Here is a 22,488-nt window from a genome sequence, read left to right as displayed (position 1 = left end):
TACCTGTTCACCCAAAACATATATTCATCTGATCACAGTACATCCCAACATACCAGGCGGCATACGTACATAAATACTAACAAAGTGACACCATTGCCCTGAACAGTGCAGCAACGAAGCGGAATCGTGCATGTGATGGCAAGCGGGTGACCCAAAACGCTGCCAAAGACAAAAAACCTCCATCAAAGCCGGTGGAAAGCCCCTGATCCTGGCTAACATAACCTACAATTATTGCGTAACGGTTCATGTGCAGATATACCCCGTCACAAGGCTTGCAGCGCTTGGTGATAAACGGTAGGTAGGTTAACAATCGACAATGCTTTTACAAAATGTACGCTAAGTCATGCATCATTTGCTGAGCATGTCAAACCGCTCACGAAACCTTCGTTGCAGATATCACTATAGGAAGCTGGGGTGCCACAATATCACAACCATCAGAATTCAGCGAACATATTCGCGTGATTTCCCAACATTAAGTAAGGAAGCTCGCGTATAACCAGGGAAATAGTCTCGATGGGTCGCCCATTCGATTGCGATACGGACTATTCAGCTTCACCACATTTAAGCGTACTCCTGCAAACCGACAACCCACTGTTTAACTTGGCTCAGTTGATACTCTTACAGTGAGATAACTCTCCAACAATTGATATTGACGTAGCGGTTGATAAGTGGGATTTGTCATAAACAAGGCACCACGCAAATCGGTCATGGGAAGTCCCCTGGAACAAGCAATGATCAACCACCACACCCCATGGAATAGCCACACCAGCATGACGGCGCACACAATGCCAATGATGCTGCCTAGCAGTCATCACCGGACCCTTTCCTAAAGTCTCAAACCACAATCCCTTCACCTGTCTTGAAGTCACCCTGAACACCTTCGACATTTAGTCAGCTTGTCTGACAACTAGTGTAGCCACTTGGACCATTCGGACGCTCTCACAGTCAGTCAGCAGTCAGCCGCTTTTAAGGTCGAACCAAGGCTATAACTGGTCGAACGCTTTCCTGCGGTTAGCGCAGCCACTTGCAGAACATCTTGGACGTTCTCTCAGCCAGCATGTCCTGAGGCTAGTGCAGCCACTTGGAGAACACCTTGGACGCCGCGTGTTTGGCTGCACTGATGGTACCGTGCCCCGGCGGAGGCCGGGCCGCGCGTGCCTCAAACTGTAGCGCAGCTGCCTCTGACTGCATCCCTGCGTCTCGGAGCTGGCTGGCCGCCGTCACCACGTCTCCACCCGAGTCTAACAGGTGTGCCACGGCCGGTCCGTACAGGGCCGTACCGACTAGCAGCGGCAGAGCCCCGGCAGACAGCAGGGAGTCCAGGACAGACTCAGAGAGAGGCCAGGGTCGGGCCGAGCTCGGTTCACTGTGGTCGGAGGGGGTCGTTGACGGGTCGGGCGGAGGGGCGCGAGCAGTCTCTATGACCACCCGCTCAGCCCGCTCGATGGCTTGCCGTCGGAGATCTGTATCCGTGGAGAGAAGAGCGGTGTGTAGCGCCGCCTCGCCAGCGCCAGCATCCGCCAGTAACTCAGCTAAACGACCGTGCGCGGCGGCAGGTAGAGCAGCCGTACCCGCGTGCTCCGCAGCGGCAGCCACCACTAACCCACGACCCGCCTCACCCGGGTCCAGCCTCAGAGCGCGCTCACAGATCACACAGAGCGGGCTGGTGGCCGGATCGGCAGCCACCGAGTCTGGAAACACCGGCCAGCGGCGCAGGACGCCCAGCAACACACTCAGACGGTCCACGGAGTCGGCCTCCGCCACCAGCCGCTGGAGGAGAGCGGCGCGACCGGCGGCGTCCCGCGTGTCCGCTGCGGACAGAGGGGTGTCCGGCAGCGCGGCGACCGTGTCCGCGTGAACCAGTGCCGGAAACTGTCCGCGGTCCACAGGGAAGTGTTTGGTGAGGAGACGAGCGGCCTTCACACGGCGACCGGCGTCCACCTGGCGGGGAAACGGGGAAACTCAGACGCGACGAAAACAGAACACTACCGAACGCCGGGAGAATGCATGGTGTAAAACAACATAGCGTCTAGGGGGAGACTTATCAGAGATGGCCCTGTTTCCACACCCTGGATCCATTGTAAGCACAATATGAGCCAAGGCTATGGGATCTCTGAGTCTATGAGAGATAACTGTCTCAAAACATCAGACATCACACTAGTCATCCACGGCACGAAAGCGGCCAGGCACCACCCACACTTCCACCCTCTCAAATCTCACCTCCGTATCATCGCAGAGCTGCCTGAACTCCTCGACCACCTGGTCGGCCGTCAGTCCCTCTCCATCCTCCTCAATGTACCGCCTCAGCTGGAGCAGCACCGCCGACAGCGCGCGCAGGTCACACGTATCCTTCCTGCCACGCAGCGCCGCCAGGGTCTCCTGTAGGACGCTCAGTAGCACCTCATGCAATGGCGCCACCTCGTCCAGCGGGAATACACGCATAATTCGGCGTATTGCCGATAGATGGCAGCCTTCGACCACCATCTGGGTTCGCAGGGCGGCCAGGCGGGCCGACTCGCCCCGGGTCTGGTCAAACAGCCGAGCGAACCTGCCGGGAAGAAGGGAAAGGGGTTGAGCTGATGTACCACATGAGCACAGTTTTGATGTGCTATCAGGGCAACGATCAAACACGACCTCACAGAGCAAAGACTGATTGCCGAAAAAGTAACTTTTGGAAAATGAAGTGCCAGCACAGAATTTCTTTGCAGTTTGCAGTTAGAGGACTTGTACAGTAAACTGAGCGTTTGGTGGTAAATGAGCCATTATCATTGAAAATGAGCCATTGAAAATTCAGCAATACATAAAGCACGAAGCTGAGAAGCACCAGGCTGACCTGAATATTATACGCTGATGATGCAAGCATGCTGATTGCTGAATGAACACGCATGTCATGAAATCATCACTCCGCACATTTTGGGCGAATCATAAGACCAGTAAAACGCCTTTTGGGCGAAGAACGAGCGAGCGAGATAGTGAGCCCTGCACGTGCGGAAGGGCGAGAGGGTGCTTCCAACGGGCTTGTGCAAAGCATCCTTCTAACCGGTCGCTAGCGGTGTGCCAAATTTGAACGCAATCGGCCCAGCCGTTCCTGAGATCTGGAAGCGGCATTCTGCACGTGCGCACGTGCAAACGGGGTCCAAAATGACTTTTGCACGGCACCCTACTAACTGGTCCACAACCGTGTACCAAATTTGAGCGCAATCGGCCCAGCCGTTCTCGAGATCTGGAAACGCCCCCTGCACGTGCGCACGGCAGTAGCACCCTAACCGCAACACATGGGAATGCATTGCCTGGTGGGTGCCTACCTGTATGCCAAGTTTCAGCGAAATCGCCACAGTAATTACCGAGCTACTGAAATGGGAACAAATTTGGCACCTCTTATTGTTGTATTTTGCACGTGCAGTGGGGGTCACTCACATAGATGAAGAGTATCCGACCTTTGGTAGAAGGGATGCAGCTACTCTATAAAAATGACCGCAAGACAATCGCTCAAGCCGCTGCTGAGATATGGGCCTCTCAAAATCATTACTTTTGCAAAACTGCTTGAACACCCTTGACTTTTCACGTGGCACGTGCCACGGCGGTCACTGAGATGTATCAAAAGTAGTCAATTACGGGGTAGAAGGGATGGGGCTACCCAACAAAAAAGACCGCAGGCCAATCGGTCCAGCGGTTGCTGAGATATAAGCCTCTAAAAAGCGTTACAGGCCGGGCCGGGCCGGGCCGGGCCGGGCCGCTCATACTGAGATTTTTCCGTTATATTGAAAAGACTCACTTCGCTCGCTGCGCTCGCTCGCTCGTAATAAAACTATGCGATTGCGGTTAGTTCAGCGCATGATACCATGATCATGTGAGCACCGAGGATGACCTTTGAGACCACCTATCAAATTAAACGCAGCGATTGCGGTAATGTGCCACGGTGCGCCATCGCCAGGCATATCAAGGCTGAAGGACCACGGGCCAACTGCCTGTCAAATTCTGTTCACAGGACGCTAACGGATTTACGTCTCAGATAAAGGATTCTGTGAATAACCAAACCGTCAAGTGCTTCCAATCATAGTTGTCCAGCAGCGCTGTCACCCGCTAATTCTTACACTTCAGAGTAGATATGTTACAGTTAGTATGCGAAATCCGTTAGTTTGCAACGCAACTAGTTTCGTTGCAAACTACCTGACCGGCCAGGTAGTTTGCAACGAAACTAGTTCCGTTGCAAACTAACTGACCGTCCAGTTAGTTTGCAAACTAACTAGTTACTAGTTAGGATGCAAACTACCTAGTTACTTTGCAACGGAACTAGGTGTGTTGCAACGGAACTAGTTGTAATGCGAAATCGACGAGGCAGTGGCTCTATTTGTCGGTTATATTCAACTTTTATGTACATTTTAGCAACGGTTGTTAAAACAAAGTTGTGTTTTTCTAACGGGTGACACTAGACATAAGACGGGTGGTCACATTTAGGATAGAAACAGTGAATTAACCGGATTCGACTACATAACGTTACGATCACTGGCGGATCCAGAGGGGGTGGCGCCCAAAATCGCTCCGCCATCCACGCAGCGCCCGAAAGCGACAAATATTTACTTATTTTGAGAACGAAACGAAAACTGAACAACTTTTATAATCAAATACTTGTTTTAGATTGCACAGCCGTGTGTAAGGATTGGAATGAAAATCCGAAAGGTTTTTGAAAAACATTTTTGGGATTATGTCTCCCGCAACGTTTAAGACCATCTTTCTGGAATCGCCAGTGATCACCATAAATGTGTAGGCATAACCCGCGCCCCACTGGAGGGGAAGGGGGCTATTCATAGCCCCCCCCTCCCATTATTCTGCAATAACTTCTAAACCGCTTGACGTATTGCCGCCAAACTTTCAGTAGGTACCTTCGGCTGCATCAATTTGACACCTTGTGTCAAAATTTGAACTTCGTGTCTTTCATAGGTCGGCCGGAAATGACGTCAGAGTGACGTCATGTTCGATTTTCAAAATTTTCAAAATTTTCAAAATTTTGTTATCTTTGAAAATTATACATATTAAAGTTCAAAATTTGTAGTTTTATCTTTTTTCAAAAACTTTTGGACTTTTCGAAAAAACGGAATAGATATGATACACATGCTTATGACTTACTCTAGCAAGTTTTAGCCAGATATCTTCAAAAATGGCCAAGTTATACGCATTATAGCAAAAATTTCCCAATTTGAAATTTTCAAATCATTTTTTTCTGTACCAATTTGACATTGTACACCAATATAAACAGCACCATCGTGTTCCTGAGCTCCAACTGCATCCGATAGACATGTTTTTCGTTGAAAAATTTCAACTTAAAAAATTTGACCTTTTTTGACCTGAAAGTGACCTGACCTCAGCTATATTCAGATGAAAATGGCCTCAACTGACACAGGCGACACCGAATTCGAAATCTATGGCCTAAATGGACCATAAAACATGTGTCACGTGACCGACTTATGTCAAGATTTCCATGACCTATGATGTCCTGACCCTGACCTGAAAATCAAAGTACAAGTTTGGTACCCTCAGAGTATCTAAAGCATCTGTTCACGAGTGTGTAAACCAAACATCAGCCTGATCTGACTTGTGAGACGGCAGCCAGAGCCCAAAAGGTGAACAAGCCAAATATCGATAATTTTTACTTTGACCTGACCTGTGACGATATCGGTGACCTCGAGGTCAATGAGATTTGTTTTCGATCGACAGTTTTTCCGGGGCTATCAGATGCCGTTTGAATATTGACGATCGGCCTAGTAGTTTCGGAGTAAGGAGGGGGGTCTATGAATAGCCCCCCCCGCCCCCCCCCCCCCAGTAGGGCGTGTTATACACAGACCCCAGTGGGGCGCGGGATAAGCGGAAAGTAAAGGTCCTGCTGCCGATTTCGGAATATTCCAGAACCGAGTCGCTGACGAGCTCCTACCTCCACAACCGATCAGTCTGTGACGCAACCTGCCCTTTGATCATTGGCTGTTACCGAATGACCCGGCACCGCTAGGTCACCTGGCTAGGCAAGTCGCAGTAGGAGTCGGCCGGTGAGACAGATTCTTGATCGCACGCTTACCCCGGATCACGGGACAATGTGGGACATTACGGTTCAGTTCTCTTCTGTGCGGCGGCGGTGGTGACTGGTGTTAGTGGGTGTCTAAAAAAATCAAAATCGTAAAATGCCCCCCGGAACTGCCCCTCCTCTGGATCCGCCAATGATCGTCACATTATGTAGTCGAAACTGTTTCAATTTCATCCATAAATGTGACCACCCGTCCTACACGTATGTCTAGTGTCACCCGTTAGAAAAACACAGCTTTGTTTTAACAACCGTTGCTAAAATTTACATAAAAGATGAATATAAACGACAAATAGAGCCACTGCCTCGTCAATTTCGCATTACAACTAGTTCCGTTGCAACACACCTAGTTCCGTTGCAAAGTAACTAGGTAGTTTGCATCCTAACTAGTTAGTTTGCAAACTAACTGGACGGTCAGTTAGTTTGCAACGGAACTAGTTTCGTTGCAAACTACCTGGCCGGTCAGGTAGTTTGCAACGAAACTAGTTGCGTTGCAAACTAACGGATTTCGCATACTAACTGTAACAGATACATACATTCCAAGAACAACTTTGGCTAGAATCTCCCAAGCTCCATAATCCTGTTCACCCTTCATAGCACAAATCCAATCAACAGAAGAAGGATAAAACGCTCATCCCGCTATTATCACTCTTGAGAGCTGTACTCCATATTGTCAATCATCGGAGCCCAGTCACTACGACAGTTCTCAGAACCCTCAATAGACTACAGCTCGGTCACCAAGAGATCACTAACCGTCCCTGAGAGCCACCGTCGCATAGTGGACATTGACCAGCAGTGGTGCAACATAGGTCGTAAATGGGAGGGGAAGGGAGGTGTATCAGTGCGTCACCAGGGGGTAGGGACACGCAGATGGAGGGGTCGCGGGGATCCGACCGAGAGTCGGGGTTTGTCACAAAAGTACAAAGCACTTCAGAGTTCGGAGCGTTACCACCGCTCTGATGGAGCTGGTAGTTCGTGTGGGGTCCGTGGGGTCACTTTACAGGAGCCGACCACCGAGACGCCGAGGCTTAGGCGGAGAATGTAGCCACCTAATCGGTCACAAATTTTCAACAACTGGCATGGATTACCGAAATTAATATCAAAGTAGTTTCGGCCCATGCCAGTACTTCAAACTAAAATGCAAATATTCAAGCATTAATGTAAGAGGCAAAGCTGTGGAAATTTTCACAACTTGGGACTTAGGACTATCAAAAAGGTATGGCGATACCCTAAAGTTTCAAGCACAAGTTATGAAACTCATCCGACATGGAAACATCACCCGATATGAGATACCCGGCATTTCTCACTACCCCTTGACCTACTGGCATCAAGTATCTACTCTACTATCAACACGGATACCGCTCCTTAACGACAAGCATTAATTGACGAAAGGGAACACCCTGTCAGCGTCGTAGCTTGAACTACTGAAAAATCTTTCCTCAACCATAGACAAGCCTCCCATTGCCTGGATAGACCCTCCCCTGGCCGAGGATAACGCCTTCCCAGACCGTGGAGAGAACCTCTCTTGACTGTGGTTAAGGTTTCCACCGACCGTGAATAGACCATGCACTGACCGTGGATAGGTAAGGCCCCTCTGAACTTGGCTATCTAACTTTGACCCTGGATATCCTAATCCAACCCTGGCCCTGATATCCCAACCCTCCCCTGGCCATCAGCCGACTGGTCCCTGACCCTGAATAGTCCCTTTCCTGACCATGAACAGATCCTTCTCTGGCAGTGCTCCTCTGTCGCCGCCGCTGCGCGGTCACGCAGCCGGGACTCCGATAAGAGTCGCGCTGGTCGGTGGCCCACCGCGGCCTGCCTCAGTGTCCTGTGGTCAGAGTCACCATGAGGTCCCTCCTCCTGCTGCTCCTGATCGCCCTGAGCGCGGCGGCCGCCGAGAATGTCGGCGGAACCGCTGGGGCTTCCTCCGGCTCTGGAGAAGCCTCCTCTGCCGCTGCAGGTGCCGCAGAGGAGTCCAGCGATGCGCCCTACATGGTAGTCTGCTACTACGGTAGCTGGGCGGTGTACCGCTGGGGAGACGGACAGGTAGATGTGGAGGACATTGACCCCCTGCTCTGCACCCATCTCATCTACACCTTCGCCGGACTGGACGCCAGAACCCACGAGATCATCTCACTGGATGAGTACAATGATTTCTATGAGAACTGGGGTCGTGGAGCGTACGAGCGCTTCGTCGGACTGAAGAGGCGCAACCCGTCGCTGAAGACCCTGCTGGCCATCGGTGGATGGAATGAAGGATCAGAGAAGTACTCTGAGATGGCTGCAGTTCCAGAGCACCGAAAAATATTCGTGAAGAGTTGTGTCGAGTTCCTGCACCGGTTCGGCTTCGACGGTCTTGATCTCGACTGGGAGTATCCCTCCCAGCGCGGTGGAAACAACCAGACCGACCGCGAAAACTTCAGCCACTTGGTGCGCGAGCTGAGCGACGCCTTCATCCCGGAGAGTCTGCTTCTGACAGCGGCAGTGTCTGGCTCGAAAGCCATCATCGACGAGGGCTACAGCATGGCGGCGCTGGCCGAGTATCTCGATATCCTCAACGTGATGTCGTACGACTACCACGGTCCGTGGGACCCGTTCACCGGTCATGTCGCCCCGATGTACATCTCGCCGCTGGACCAGGAGCATGGCGATGGATACGAGTACTACTCTGTCAACTACACGATTCATCACTTCCTGGCCGGCGGAGTGCCTGCGCGTAAGATTGCCCTCGGTCTGCCCATCTACGGTCAGGGTTTCACGCTGTCCGACCCGACTCAGACCGGCCTGTATGCTCCGGCCCCGCAGCCCATGAGCGCCTGTCGCTACACGGGCACCTCCGGCTTCTGTGGGTTCGCCGAGATCTGTGTGATGCTGCAGGACGGAGGCTGGACCACGGTGACGGACCCCGATCAGCATGCCGTCTACAGCTACAAGGGGGACGTCTGGGTGGGCTATGACGACCTGACCTCTGTCACGCGTAAGGCGAGCCTGGTGCGTGAGCTAGGCCTGGGCGGCGCCATGGTCTGGAGTGTCGAGACCGATGATCTGCATGAACTGTGCAACATGGGAGCGAAGTATCCATTCATGACGGCTCTCTGGACCAACCTCAACGGTGACATCCCGAACCCGCCTACCCTGCCCCCGCCCACCACGGGTAACCCCACCACCACCCGGCTCACCACTCGACCCTCTACCGCTGCTCCCACCGCCGCCCCCACTCCTGCCCCTACCGCCGGCCCTTCCCCCGCCCCTACCGCCGCTCCCACCGATAGCCCGACCACCAGTGAGCCGACGCACATCTGCCAGCACCAGGGCCTGAACCCCGACCCGACACAGCAGTGTTCGCCCATCTTCTACGAGTGTGAGGATGTGGGCGGCATGTGGCGAGTAACAGAGATGGAGTGCGCCGGGGGTCTGGTGTTTGACACGGTCAACAGCGCCTGCGCCTGGCCACAGCTGGTCGAGGGCTGTCATTGAATGAGACACGGGGTTTGCTGTTTTGAGTTCAATGACATACTGAGTGTGTAAATAAGTTATATGTGAGACGAAAATCTAACAATGAATTTTAGAAGATAGGTATCACTTTTTGTCGAGAGATGTGGTAGCAGATCAGAACGATAAAAAATGGCGAACAACCATCGGTAGCTGAAATAATCGCAGCTCAAAGCATCATGTGTTGCATGTGTGCCGACTGAATACATTGCTTATTTTTATCATTCCTCCGTGTTGCTTGTGAAATAAATGGATGGTTAAAAGACATGGCGTGGCAAAATGCTAAAACAAAGGGGACGCGGTAGATGCCCCCTTCATCAACACAGCAATCTCGAGTTTCAAACTACCTTGGTAAAGAGGTCTGGCAAATATTTAACTTCATTACACCCTAGCCTCAGGTCGTTGCCATACTGTCCTCATCTGACATACCAGAGTCCATATAACACCGTCTATATCACACATCCCCTTTCCACCCAATGACTCACCTGTAGACATCATCGTCGGCCGACTCCAGCAGCTCAGTGTACGAGTCCCACTCCAGGTACTCCATGTGCTCCATCCACCCGTCCAGCCTCTCCGTCACCGGACTCCAGTCCTCCTCTGGACTCCTATCACCTGCCCTCTTCTTCAGAAAGGCAGCCAACTCCTGCCGTGCCGCCAGCGACATTTTGAGCGCCGAGTCGCTGAAGAGCAGGCGCGCCGCACAGCGCTCGAAGTCAGCCGGCGCCAGGGAGTCCAGTCTCCGCCGCTGGGCCTCCAGGGTTTGTAGGCGCGGTGCGGCGGCTCGCTCGGCGGCTGATGCGATCCACGCAGCGGCCACGGCAGAGCCGGTGAGGGCCGGGTTACCGAGACGTGGCGCCAGGTCCTCGAGCGATTCCACGTTTTCCGCAGAGACCGCGGAGGCGAGTTCAGTGGCCAACTGGTCCCCGTCGGCTTTCAGTAGCCGGTCTAAGTCAGCTCCCGTGCCGCGGAGCAGATGTAACAGGGTGACCCGAGCCGTTACTTCATCAGTAGCGGACGGGTCAGCGCGAACCAGTAGTGTAAGACAGCTCAGCAGTCGTTCGTGGTCTGTGCCGGCCAGTGATGGAAGCACACGCTCCCTTAGCGCGGTCGCCAGTGCCTCTGGTTCATGCAGCGCTTGTTCGGCTAGTTTCCTCCGCTTTAGTCGTTCCGGGACCTCATCAGCCGCCAGCTCTGGCGCCGAGAACAGATAGACAATCTGTTCTCGAGCCATCTCTGCCGCCGGAACACCATAGCGTTGCGCCAGCCGGTCGGCGGTCTCCAGAGCCGAGTCCTCGTCGGTCATAGCCAAACCGAGAATCGTATCTCGCTGGTAGGCCGGCTCGGTGGCGAAGCGACTCACGTCCACGCCTCGATCCAATCGCAGAAGCTGACGCGCCTGGCGGGCGTCCTCTAGCCTGTCGCAGAGCTGACTCAGAAGCTGCCGTAGCTCTACCGTGTCCTCGCTATCCGGCTCACCGCGCTCTAGACCGGCTGTGATGAGCTCCTGTGGCGGCGCTGTTAGAAGGTCCACCTCCCCACGGCGAGCTGCCAGTCGCAGAGCCACGCAGTAGGCGGCGGCGCGGAGCGAGAGCTCAGCCGGCGGCCAGCTCTCACAGCAGGCGCGCAGATCGCTGTCCGGTAGCGTCAGACTCCAGGCTAGAGCCAGACCTGTGTCCTCAGCCAGAAGCAGCGGCAGAAGGGGTCGCAGTCGCTCCTCAGTTGGAGCCTCCGGCTGGCGTGACTCCACCGCCGCCTGGAGAGCCTCCAGTCGCACAGCCGCCAGCGCCAGTTCCAGCGCCAGCGGCGGCCGCGGCGCGGAGAACGAACGGTAGTCGACGTCCATCGCGCTGTCGTGACATCCAGGCACTGTGTCGGCCAGGAAGGCAGGCGCGCCGGGCCGCAGCAGTGCCGCGTTAGCCGACACGACATCCCGGCCGCGGTCCGCGCGCTCACCCGGTGCCAGTCGAGAGACGGTGCTGCGGAGAAGGTTCGCTGTGGCACTGCCGGCGTTCAGAAGGTCCGCCGGTAGCTGACCGGCGACCAGAGCACGTGTTCCGTCGTGGGTGGCCTGTAGCACGGCACGAGTTCTCTCCGAGGTCGCCTGAAACACTGCGCGCGTGGTGCTAGCCGTGGCACGAACGATGTGGTCGGTCAGACCACGCGTGCTGCGCAACAGAGACACCGGATTGAAGTCAGACTCGTCGACAGGAGCCGCCGAAGGTTCCTCCAAGGCCAGAGAGAAGCCACTGGTCGGGGAAGCTCCTCCATCGCTCGGAGACGCCTGTCCATCTCCTGGAGAGCGAGTCCCGACAGCAGTCTCTGGCTCCTCTCCAACATCGCCAGTCGCCGCCTCCTCCCCTGGTGGGGGCTGTCGGTCTCCATCGGCGCCGAAGTACTCCTCACTGTCTATCTCATCCTGCGCCGTCTTCTGTCCCGTCTCCCGTGCCGCCTCCTCACCCTCTCCGGGCGGGCGGACTCCGTCCCTCTCTCTTCCATTCTCCGTCCCTCTCCCTTCCTCCCACTCTGGACTGGAGGCCTTGCTAGCGGAACTGTCCGGGGTGGTGGCCAGTTTCTCCAGTTTGACGCAGAGCTGAGCTGCCAGCAGCTGCTGCCGCAGCCGCAGGAGACGCTCCAGCTCAGCGGCAGGACAGTGGAGCAGAGAGAACGACAGCAGAGCCAACCTGCCGAGAGAAAAAGGGAACACAGTTAAATGAAGGAATGAATGCAGAGGGCCAGGGGGGTAAGCGATAGAGATATGGAGACACTGAGAATGCGTGCTAGATGGACGAAAAAATGAAAATAACGGAGACAAAACAAGACGTGAGGTAGCATTCAAAAAGCGCTTCGGTGTGGTTGTTTTCGAATGCAATTTATCAACACCGACGGAGGACTGGAAGTGGAGCATACGCAAACCCGCCTTGCTTGAGAATAATGTTAATTTGTGTTCATTTTAAACAGCCATTGACTGGAAAGACGAATAACGTTGTTTTGCGAATAATGTCCGCTGCTTACATCAGCCTATGAAACCAAAAAGTAAAACAGACCATACATCTTTTAAGGACCCATGCCCTCTCGGAGTCTTGACACATCGAATATCTTTCGATGAAGACGGAGCAAAAAGCCAACTGCGTAATCTTGCGACACGCGATATCATTGTAACTGTCCACACATTGTCAAGTACCCCAAATTCTCCAAGTGTATGCTTTTTGATAGTCGAAGCCGGCTTGTCTGATAAGTGATCATGCGATTGAGGCAACGAAGTGCCTGCGAGCCCGGATTAACGCTGACCCCTGATCAGGCGCACTTTGGAGGACATTCGGAATTCGCGGAAACAAAACTGGGCTATCAGGAGCACCATGTGCAAGGGTCACTCTAATCGCATCACACTGTGAAGTGTGGATGCACGCAGGGTCTAAATGCAACGGACTACGGAGTGAAGACGTAACAACATAATTATGAACAATCTTCTAAAAATGGCCTGTTCCAATGCGAAGACAGCATGAAGCAGCGCCGAAATTTACAATAAAACGTTACTATCGGCATGTAAACATCAACTTAACAGAGAAAACAATAGTTTGGCTCGAATGAGTGCCACCAGATTTAAAAGTGAAAAGTCACTTTGGATGATTCTTTCGCGACACCCAAATTGCTTTGCTTATTTTGTTGGGTCAAGCTCGTTCAGTCTGAATCACCTGTTGTCTGGTAAAAGTGACCGCCAGCCCGGAAAGGGTAGCGACGTGTGGGGATCCAGATGAGTTTGCCCTGAGGAAGGCAGGGACGGGTGCCCCCAAACTGAAGAGTAATTTCGAAATATCATTTGTATAAGGATTATTCGAACTGAACCATTTCCTCATAAAGTATAAACAAAGCAATACACGACCGTTGGTTACCACATTTATGCAATTATTTGGGGCAACGGTTATCAAAGCAGAATGCATTAATTATGCTGCAACCGTCAACCACATCAAGTTACAGTGCAGTGTGTATACTACCACTTATCTATCGTCAAAGTTACGGTAGCCGTCATACTCAGCCACCTGACGGCACACGTCCCAGGCTGTAGTGTGTCCTCCGTCCATCAGATGGCGGCAGGCTCGCGCGGCAGCAGCCGGGTCGCCGGCCGTCAGCGCCCGCTCAGCAGTCAGCTGCAGCAGCCGCCAGCTCTCCGGCACGCGCAGCAGCTCGGCCAGCTTCAGAAGCTCCTGGTCGTGGCTGAACACAAGGAGTCGGGTAGGAGAACGTCAGAAAACGGGACACGGGACATCGTAGGCATTAAACAGTAGCAAAAAGGCAAATTCAAGTTCGTGCCTTGCCTTTACCACCCTTTTAAAGCATATTTTCACAACTTGCACTGAGAATAATAAAGCATAAGACAACAAAGATAAGTGAGAGATCAGAGATGCACCAAAGACGCATCAAATAGTTCAACTATCCCTCAGATATCCAGCCGTCGTCACAGGCAACGCAGGGTCGCCACTCGCCTGTATAAAAAGCTGGCGATCTATTTTCCACCCCGCCTCCCACCCCGAACAGCAAAGCAGCGGGATATTATCTACCACCCCGCTCACATATCTCCCTTAGGGCCTTGAACCTCCTTTCTTCACCATTCCCTATAACCCACCGGTAGGCGTCCGGTTTGGCGTCCAGACAGCGTTTCAGCAGGCTGAGCCGGTCGGCGGTGAGCCGCACCTGGACCGGCAGAAGGGTCACCCCGAACCGGACCAGGTAGTCGAGACTCTCCACCAGACCCAGCTCGCGGCGCACCGGCTCCGGAGGGTCGCGGATCAGCTGAAATTGGGGGAGGGAGGGTAATGGATCAGCTGGAGATGAGGGAGGGAGAGTCATGCCTGAGGAGCTTAAAACGAGGGGGAACGGATCAGTTGCTGGAAATGGCGGAGGGAGGGCTATGAGCCAAATGCAAACGGCGGAGGAATGGTTGCGGCCCAGCTGGATATGGCACAAGGACGATCACGGAACACAAAAACGGCGGATGACGGGCATATCGAATCAACCTGAAAATAAGTGACAACAGAGCTGAGCAATGGGCGAAGATAACTCATTACGAACAGCCAGAGCTCTGTCCCCCCCCCCCCCATACAACTAACGTGTTAAAAAATGGCAAGCAGACCACCCTGCGAATTCACACTGACCTGTAGGCACTGTTTGGCCAATTTGATGCCCGGATCTGCCAGGTTCGCCGATCCGTCAAAGTACTCGCTGGCAGCTGTGACCACCAGCCGTACAGAGGCCTCGAAGGGCAGCCGGCGCAGATATTCGTTGGTGACGTCCACCGGTGCGTCTGCGCGGGTCTCCAGTCGGGTCTCGGCTGCGCGGATGTGCGCTGGGTTGGAGGAGGTGAGAATAGCGAGTACGAAAATCTCCTGACATGTCTGTGGGCTCACCACCTGGCGGAGGAAGGAGGAAAAGCCTTTGACGATCGATGCATTCGGCGCTCTAATCAAGACATGCTCTTACTCAAATATTCAATATTGCATAGTAAGCATTCTTCAAATATGTTCGTAAATAAAATATCAAATGACCAGTGTTGTAGCCCACTGCATCATGGTGTCAGTCAAAGGTCACAACATCATTCCTGGCACCCAGGAAGGCCACCGGAACGGGTCACCTACCTGGAACACCTTCTGCTGCATCTCCAGCATATCATCCAGCAGCTTCCTCCAGTTCGGCTCGGTCGTCACACTCGTATCCCGCAGCTGGGTGCGACACAGCCTCTCCAGCAGTGCGCGCACGCGCTCCTCACTATCAGCCACCTCCGCCAGCTCTGCCACCGACAGCCGCTGTCCATGACTGGCCAGGAGTTCCACAGCAGCTAGCCGCGCCGCCAACAGCTCCCGCGCCTGACGCTGCTCCGACCGCGGCGCCGCCGGCAGCGCAGCCACCATCCGCCGAGCCGCCGCCGCAGACTCCGGCTTTGGACAGGCGTACACGGCGTCCAGAGCCAGAGCCGTGAGCTCGGCGGTGTCAGCGATCAGCGGGCGAGGTTCGGGAGGTGACGAGAAGCGAACCAGAAGCGCCGGGAGAGTCAGATCCTCTTGGGCCAGTCGGAGGACATACGAGCGCAGCAGGGCAGCCGCTGAGCCGGGCTCAGTCTCCTCACGGCGGGATAGGTACGGCAGCAGTCGGCCGCGTAACTGGGAGACGAAGGTGCTCTCCGTGGCTCCAGCCATCATCAGATCGACCACTCTCTCCGGCTTCATCTTGGCGAACGAGTCTAGGGTCACCTGGTGAACAATGGAGGGAGGGGGGCGGTGTCAGGGTGGCTGGTTGGCTGGTCGGAGGGGTGCTGCATGGCCGTCAAACAACCCACACATTACGCCTCACAATAACCCAACAAAACCGTCGGTGACGAACGTTTCGATTGCAACAAAATTGCTTGACTTAAAACTCGATGACCTGACAGGACGCACCACACACATACACAACAAACCGACTCCCACACCGCACAATGGGCTTATTCGCACATATAAAACTTCCGCCGATCGTCAACACTAATCACGTCTCACAATAAACCACCACAAACAAAAACCTGACGCCACGTGACGCACTTGGGTTGGGTGTGACGCACGCCTACCTCCAAGTGGCCGGCGTCATACACCAGCGTGGCCAGGGTGTCCAGGTCGTCCCTGAGAGGTTCCAGACCGGACACACCCCTCTCCCGGCCCAGCTGGACCAGGTCCAGACCGTGGCCCACCAGACCAGTTCGCGCCACAATGTCGCGCGCCCGGCCCGCGTACCAGGCGGACACCTGGTCGGCGGTGAACTCGCGCGAGGGAGTGGCGTAGGCGGGGCAGTCAGCCTCTGTGGGCCTGCGGGAGAAGAGGGGTGATGTGAGACTAATGAAGACTAACGAAGGTTACGTACTGAGCCCGGTGCCACCAGTGTAAACGAATTTTTCGAAAACATTATTCGAAAAGTGTTACCGAGCGGCTGAATTTACTGCGCAAACTCCTAATTTAAACGCCACTATTCTACAGTTTCAGTACTAATAGTGTGAAGCTTCATCACTTCGCTCTCTTGAAGCACCGCAGGTTCCATCGGTCTCCTATTTGTCGTCCGTCTTACCGATGTTTGGGTGACTCGTCGTCCAGTATCAGACTGTCCACCCAGTCCGCGTCCTCCCACCGTTCAGTCTCCAGAGGTCGGACACGGTCGGCGCTGTCCAGCTGTGGAGAGGAGAGGGGAGTTCAGCACATGCACATTACCAGACCCGCTGCCAGATGTGCGCGGAAAGAAAAGAAAAACAATCCATGGAAACGTCGAACATGTTGCACAATGCACAATATATTCTAAACAGTACTTCAAACCACCTGAACGCTGGAAACGGAACTGCTAAAACAGTTCCATTTCCATCCTCCCATCCGCCCTCCCTTCTTCCACCTCCCTCCTACCCGTACCTCGGGCAGCAGAGGCGCGTAGAGCGCCGGCTCCGTGGTCTCCGGTATGTGACAGAGCAGTAGCAGTCGGTGGGACGCCAGCTGGCTGCCATGGTAACGCAGCATCACCTGCAGGGCCTCCCAGTCGGAGTCGTGAGCGAACTCCAGCGCCGCCTCCAGTGCCGTCCTGACGTGTAAGCGGGATAAGATGGTTAGCAACTAAGACAAACAAAGGCACGTCGTTACACATACACAAGCTCAGCATAAATACGAGTATCTTGCATATCGTAATATCTTGCATATCACGTGGTCACATCGCGGAACGTAAGACGTTTTGAAGTACGGACAGTGTATCGGTCGAATATGGCTGCATGCGTATAACCCGCGATACGATGGTTATCAAGGACTCATAGAAAACATTACATGATTAATTCAATATGGCCATGCCACTTTTTGTGTCGCCTGCGCATCCTACGCTAGTTAGCCAGACCAATAAGCTGACTGATTCCAGTCGCACCCACCTATCCCTGAAGCGTCGGTACTCGGCGGGATCATACGGCCTCCCAGCGCCCTCCACCAGTCGCAGGTACGTCTTGAGCCGCTCACGGTACCCGAGCAGGCGGCGGCGGTACTCCACCACCTGCCGCTGATCACCATTCAGCTGAGCTGCACCCAGCTGAGCCAACAACTGCCGGCGCGCCGCCCGCTCCCGCAGCGCCGCCTGCTCCGGAGGTAGCTCCTCGTAGCAGCGCCGTGGGTCACACGGGTGGAACTGAACGTCACTGGGGTCGGCGGCAGCCAGCACTGCCTCCAGGTCAGTCCCGCGCAGGCCGTGTTCGAGCAGCAGGTGGGCCGCCGCTGGGTCGGAAGGTACCCGTGACACGCATTCCGTGAGCACCAGCGAGCGCCGCGTGATACGGCCCAGGTAGTCACGGATCGAGTCAGCGCATACGTCAGACTTCTGCCACTGTTTCAGAAACACCTGCAGAAGGAGCAAACAGACATCAGCGCTCGGTGGACTGAGGACCAGCTAGTGTGCTTACTTGATGTCGCAACAAAATATGCATCCAAGCGATATTATAACATACAAGCGAACTTGAGAGACAAGTGACAAAACGAACTTTCTCAAGGCAATAACACCGATGATGATGCTGATACAAGTTATGATGACTTTGATTTGGAGCCTCCTGAAATACTCTGATAATTTTGCGGCCGTCTTAAAGGAATCTTGTTATGTCAAGACACAATGGGACACAGTTCCCGGAAATTTTACCATCAAACCAACCACCAACCCTCTCCGCTGCCCCTGCCTTTCGCCGGCCCGTACCAGGTCACTGTCGAGTTTGTACGCCTCTGCCAGCATGAGCGCCTCTCCGTACTCCCCCAGCTCTATCTTCCTGGCATACAGCTGCTGAGGCGTGGTGCTGCGCAGACATGTCAGACGGTACAGCGTATGGCTGAGGCGGGCTCGGCGGCGGGCCGGCTCGAAACGCTCAGAATCGGTCAGCCAGTGGAGTCCCGATCTGTGGGGAATAGAGGAAAGAGATGTAAATGTAGGTACCAGGTAGTATTAGGTGACAGAGTCTCAGTTAGTCAGCCAGTGCAGGCCAAACCTTTTTGCAGGAGCTAAAAAGGTTAACGACTGGATAAGAAACATTTTCGTAATAAATGGACAAGAAACATTTTCGTAATAAATGACAACTTCATGAAGACGGAAGTGAGTGACCTCAGAAAATCAAACTACTGCGGATTGAGCTATCAGTGTCATGATATCAACAAGAATGAACAAGAATTTAACCCGCCCACCAAACCCTCCCTGCTGACGTACTACCCAGTACCCACCTGACGCCGTCCAGCAGCCTCCGCGGCACTCCTGGCGTCGGTTCTTCCTCTTCCTCCCCGTCCTCCTCCTCATCGGTCGTCCTCCCGCTCTCTGCCCGCTTCCTCGCCGACTCTGTCCTCCTCTCACACTCTAACACCAGACACGCCTGTCCGGCACCCGCCGCCCGCCCCGCGCTCACCCGCGGAGCGCCGCTGAAAAACTCGGGACTCTCGCCTAGGAGGTTCTCTAGTGAGTCCGCATCGCTCACCGTCACCGCGCCATTTCTGCGCGCCAGAATGGCCGCGGCGTCTGTCCACCAGGCGATGGCGGCGGGGCGGGCGGCGCCGGCGCCCAGCGCGCGCAGTCGCCGCTGCCGGCGGGCGGTGGGTAGCCGCAGTAGCTCCGGGCTGATGGCCTCGTGGCCCGCCTGTGACTCGAGCGGCCAGTGTGACTGTTTGCGGAGAGAGGGGAACTCCCAGATGGTGAGAGCGCCCGAGCGGTGCGCCGAGAGGAGGCGGCGCGAGCTGGGGCAGAGCGAGAGGGCTATCACCGGGTCCCAGGTGGTGCGGCTGCGCCGCCACGGCAGCCACAGCAGTGACGGCGACAACTCCTTCTCCTGCGGGAAACAGCAATACACCGTTTATTCTCGGGTGGTACCACAGAATTGTCCCATGAACGAGTTCAATGATAGCATGAGATTAATAAGAACTTGTCCACTTCGTCATTCACCTGTTTCCCCTGGTTCGTTCTGACAGACCTGTAGTTTTACCAGCCTATTCCCGCTCTGACAGAGCTGTGGGCTGCGTTTCCCGACTTGTTCACCCTGGCAGAGCTGCCAATTTTACCAGCCTGGTCGCTGCCATCTTTTCTCACCTGTTCGCTCTGGCAGAGCTGCAGGTGGGGCGGTCCGTGGACCAGCCGCCAGCAGGTGATACCCTCGCAGCTGCCCAGACCCTGGAGTCGCTCACAGCCCACCTGGGAGCTCTCCCCGGCCACCACCAGCAGACGGCGCTGCTCGTCATAGGTGGCGCAGCTGATACCGTGCGGGTACACCTGCAGCGACGGAGCAGGGTTAGAATTTAATGAGCAGCGAGTGACGGTCCACAAACCCCGCTTAACGTGCTAACGAGTGAAATTATAGAGCGCGACAAGAGCACGCGTTGACATATCTCGATCATACATCGTGTGAAAACAAAGTTTTATTTTCGCTCACAGTACTGAAAGACGAACGTGTATCTGATATTGTCGGAAAATACAACAGACTTGTGTTAATGCACCATTAGATGGCAAACATAATTAGTACAACTTAACCATTTAGGATGCGAAAATGTGCTGCTGCAATTGTAAGATTTTTTTCTTTTTACAGAATTAAGTCCAACAGCTAAAAATATTACGGTGACGTTTACCGATATCTCGCCACTGCTTACCCCGAGCGAGGCGGTGAACATGTGCTGGTATCCCTCCGTGTGTGACAGGTGGTATCCGGACACCTCTCCACTATACCCCACCACCAGCAGCAGCGCCTGCCAGCCGGGGGTGCGGGGAGGAGCCCACACCAGCTCTGTCACCGGCGCTCCGACCGCGCGGCCATACTCGGTGGGGTAGATGACGCAGACCGTGTTCAGCGTGTCATCCAGCACGTCCACAGCTCCCGAGCTGGCGGCGACGGCCAGCAGCGGCGGCGGAGGCTCGCCGTCCGGCTCCGCCGCGGAGGGACCGGCCGGTGGAGGCGACCAGCGCAGCCGGCGACGCTGCGGCTCGGCGTCCGCCACCAGCTCCGCACAGGCCACGATCGAGGTGAAGTTGTCGCGAGCGGAGCGGACCTCCACGGCGTCATCTCGTAGCACCGCTAGCAGCTGTCCGTCAGGGCTCAGGTCCAGGTGCCAGGCCGGCTGGCACCGTGCCAGCTCTGAGACAGCCTCCGGCAGGGTCGCCGCTGCTGGTGTCCACAAGCTGGACGCCCACTGACGTAGACTGGGCGCTGGTGTGCGCTCCTGACTCTCCAGGCGCGGCTCCAGGTGCCACTCACAGAACACCAGCAGCTCGTACAGGATGGTGCCGGGTCGTGGCTCAGTGAAGGTACAGTCTCCTTCTTCATTCTCTTCTGGCACTGACTCCAGTGGTGCTGAGTCCGACTTTGCTCCCCATTCAGTTGAACCATCTCCAATAGTCATGGTGTGACCAAGGGTGCTGTGCTGGAACAGGCAGATCACTGTTAAGTGTTAACTGATTGCTGAGCTGACTGCAACACAGATATTCAGTGTTTTCTAATGCAAATTAATATATTTAACATAATAATCTTGGAATACTGTAGGAATTGGTGGCCAATATTTTCTAGAAAAGCACTGTTAGATCAAAGAATTAGAAAGGCAATGGTAGGTAGATGCTATGGGGTTTGGGGCCCTGAGGGAGGGGCTTATATATCTTTGGGGAGGGGGAAGAGGAAGAATAAAAAATACATTTGGCAGCCACATGTGACATGCATGGACCTGCAACTTCCTTATTAAGTTGATAATCTCATCTTTCATTGGAAGAAGTGAGCACATCATTGGTAAGCAGCTCAACTGTAGTGTCTACTCACTTTCCTATTCAAAAGCACAGAGTACAAAGCACAGACACCTTGACAATTGTCTATACTTTTGAAGGCTGCTGGCGAATAGCCCAAGCCAAGGGCCCAAAGCCTGAATTGGTAGTCATAAAGCAGGCTTCACACTTTCATTTTTGCAACCAAGGAAAGGATCTATACCCAGATATGTAGGTTGTAGGTTTGTAGGTTGTAATGGTATAAGTAAGCCTGGCGTCCCAGGAAGATGCCAGATACCGTTGTAGGTTTGTAGGTTTGTAGGTTTGTAGGTTGTAGGTTTGTAGGCTGTAGGTAAGGTTCGGTCAGGTTAGGTTTGTTTTGGTCTATATATCTGTCGTCCCAATCTGGCATCTTCCTGGGACGCCAGGCTTACTAATACCGTTGTAACTAGGTTGCAGGTTGTAGGCACTAGGTGGTGCTGCTTTTTTTAGGTTGTGGGTTATAAGCTATAAGATTGTATGTTAGGTTAGGTTAGGTTAGGTCAGGCTAGGTCATGTTAGGTTTGCCTTGGTTTGGTTGGAAAGAAGCACCTCCAGGTATAGCGCCTCTCCTTGGTTGCATTAACAAGTGTGACACCTGCTTTATGACTATCCCTGAGTCTTCTGAGTCCATGGACTCGGAGCTGGCGAGGTCGTACGTTCCAGCAGTAGGTACCTAACATACAAACTTCCTGTCTCTAATAACCCTACCACCATCTGGGCAATGAGCAAGGAAACCTAACAGGTGAGTTCAACAGGTGAGTTCAGCTTGGAGCCGGTCGCCGAACAATCTCCACCAGTGATGTAACACTAATGCTAAGCGACCAGTCCATTGGAAATTGTGGGATGATTCTACCTCTCTTAAATGGCCTTGGTACCCAGTCCCACGGCCACATGGATAAAAAAAAAACACTTTAACTTGATAATGCTGAACTCACAAATACGCTGATTCTCAGAGGTCAGAACTGACCTTTTCTTGAAAATCTTCCTTTCAGCTATCAGATAGGCTTTATCAATAAACAATAGTTAAAAATTGATTCGTTAAAGTCAAAAAATCAGTATAATAGGAAAATTATTCATCGCTTTTTTTTTGCTGCTTGTAGAGTTCAGTGATCACACGGTATATAGAGAACTAGTGA

At 53.9% G+C, this 22,488-nt stretch overlaps 2 protein-coding genes across 3 annotated transcripts; one reads left to right on the top strand and one right to left on the bottom strand.

The window, feature by feature from the left end:
* Nucleotides 1-4: 4 nt before the first annotated feature.
* On the bottom strand, nt 5-22,458 carry LOC122391702 (neuroblastoma-amplified sequence-like). 2 transcript variants are annotated; one of them, XM_043385888.1, is made up of 16 exons: nt 22,288-22,458; nt 20,215-20,982; nt 19,661-19,840; nt 18,808-19,403; nt 18,293-18,488; nt 17,487-17,947; nt 16,987-17,152; nt 16,655-16,755; nt 16,164-16,398; nt 15,202-15,813; nt 14,722-14,976; nt 14,193-14,359; nt 13,571-13,783; nt 10,054-12,252; nt 2,221-2,548; nt 5-1,941 (listed from the first exon to the last, which is right to left on the bottom strand). In XM_043385888.1, exons 2-16 carry the CDS (start codon nt 20,959-20,961, stop codon nt 1,069-1,071), a joined length of 7,329 nt encoding a protein of 2,442 aa, XP_043241823.1. In that variant the 5' UTR covers nt 20,962-20,982; nt 22,288-22,458; the 3' UTR covers nt 5-1,068. The 2 variants fall into 2 exon arrangements, with proteins under 2 accessions (XP_043241823.1, XP_043241822.1); XM_043385887.1 differs by having other exon boundaries at nt 22,320-22,453.
* On the top strand, nt 7,902-9,792 carry LOC122391703 (chitinase-3-like protein 1). The gene has a single exon (XM_043385889.1). The coding sequence runs from the start codon at nt 7,922-7,924 to the stop codon at nt 9,551-9,553; it is 1,632 nt and encodes a 543-aa protein (XP_043241824.1). The 5' UTR covers nt 7,902-7,921; the 3' UTR covers nt 9,554-9,792.
* Nucleotides 22,459-22,488: the final 30 nt, after the last annotated feature.

The sequence above is a fragment of the Amphibalanus amphitrite genome, unplaced genomic scaffold (genome assembly GCF_019059575.1).
Source record: "Amphibalanus amphitrite isolate SeventyFive unplaced genomic scaffold, NRLGWU_Aamphi_draft 000450F_arrow, whole genome shotgun sequence".
NCBI lineage: Eukaryota > Metazoa > Arthropoda > Thecostraca > Balanomorpha > Balanidae > Amphibalanus > Amphibalanus amphitrite.
The sequence above is the reverse complement of the archived record's forward strand: the minus strand, read 5'-3'. Positions and strand labels throughout refer to the sequence as shown.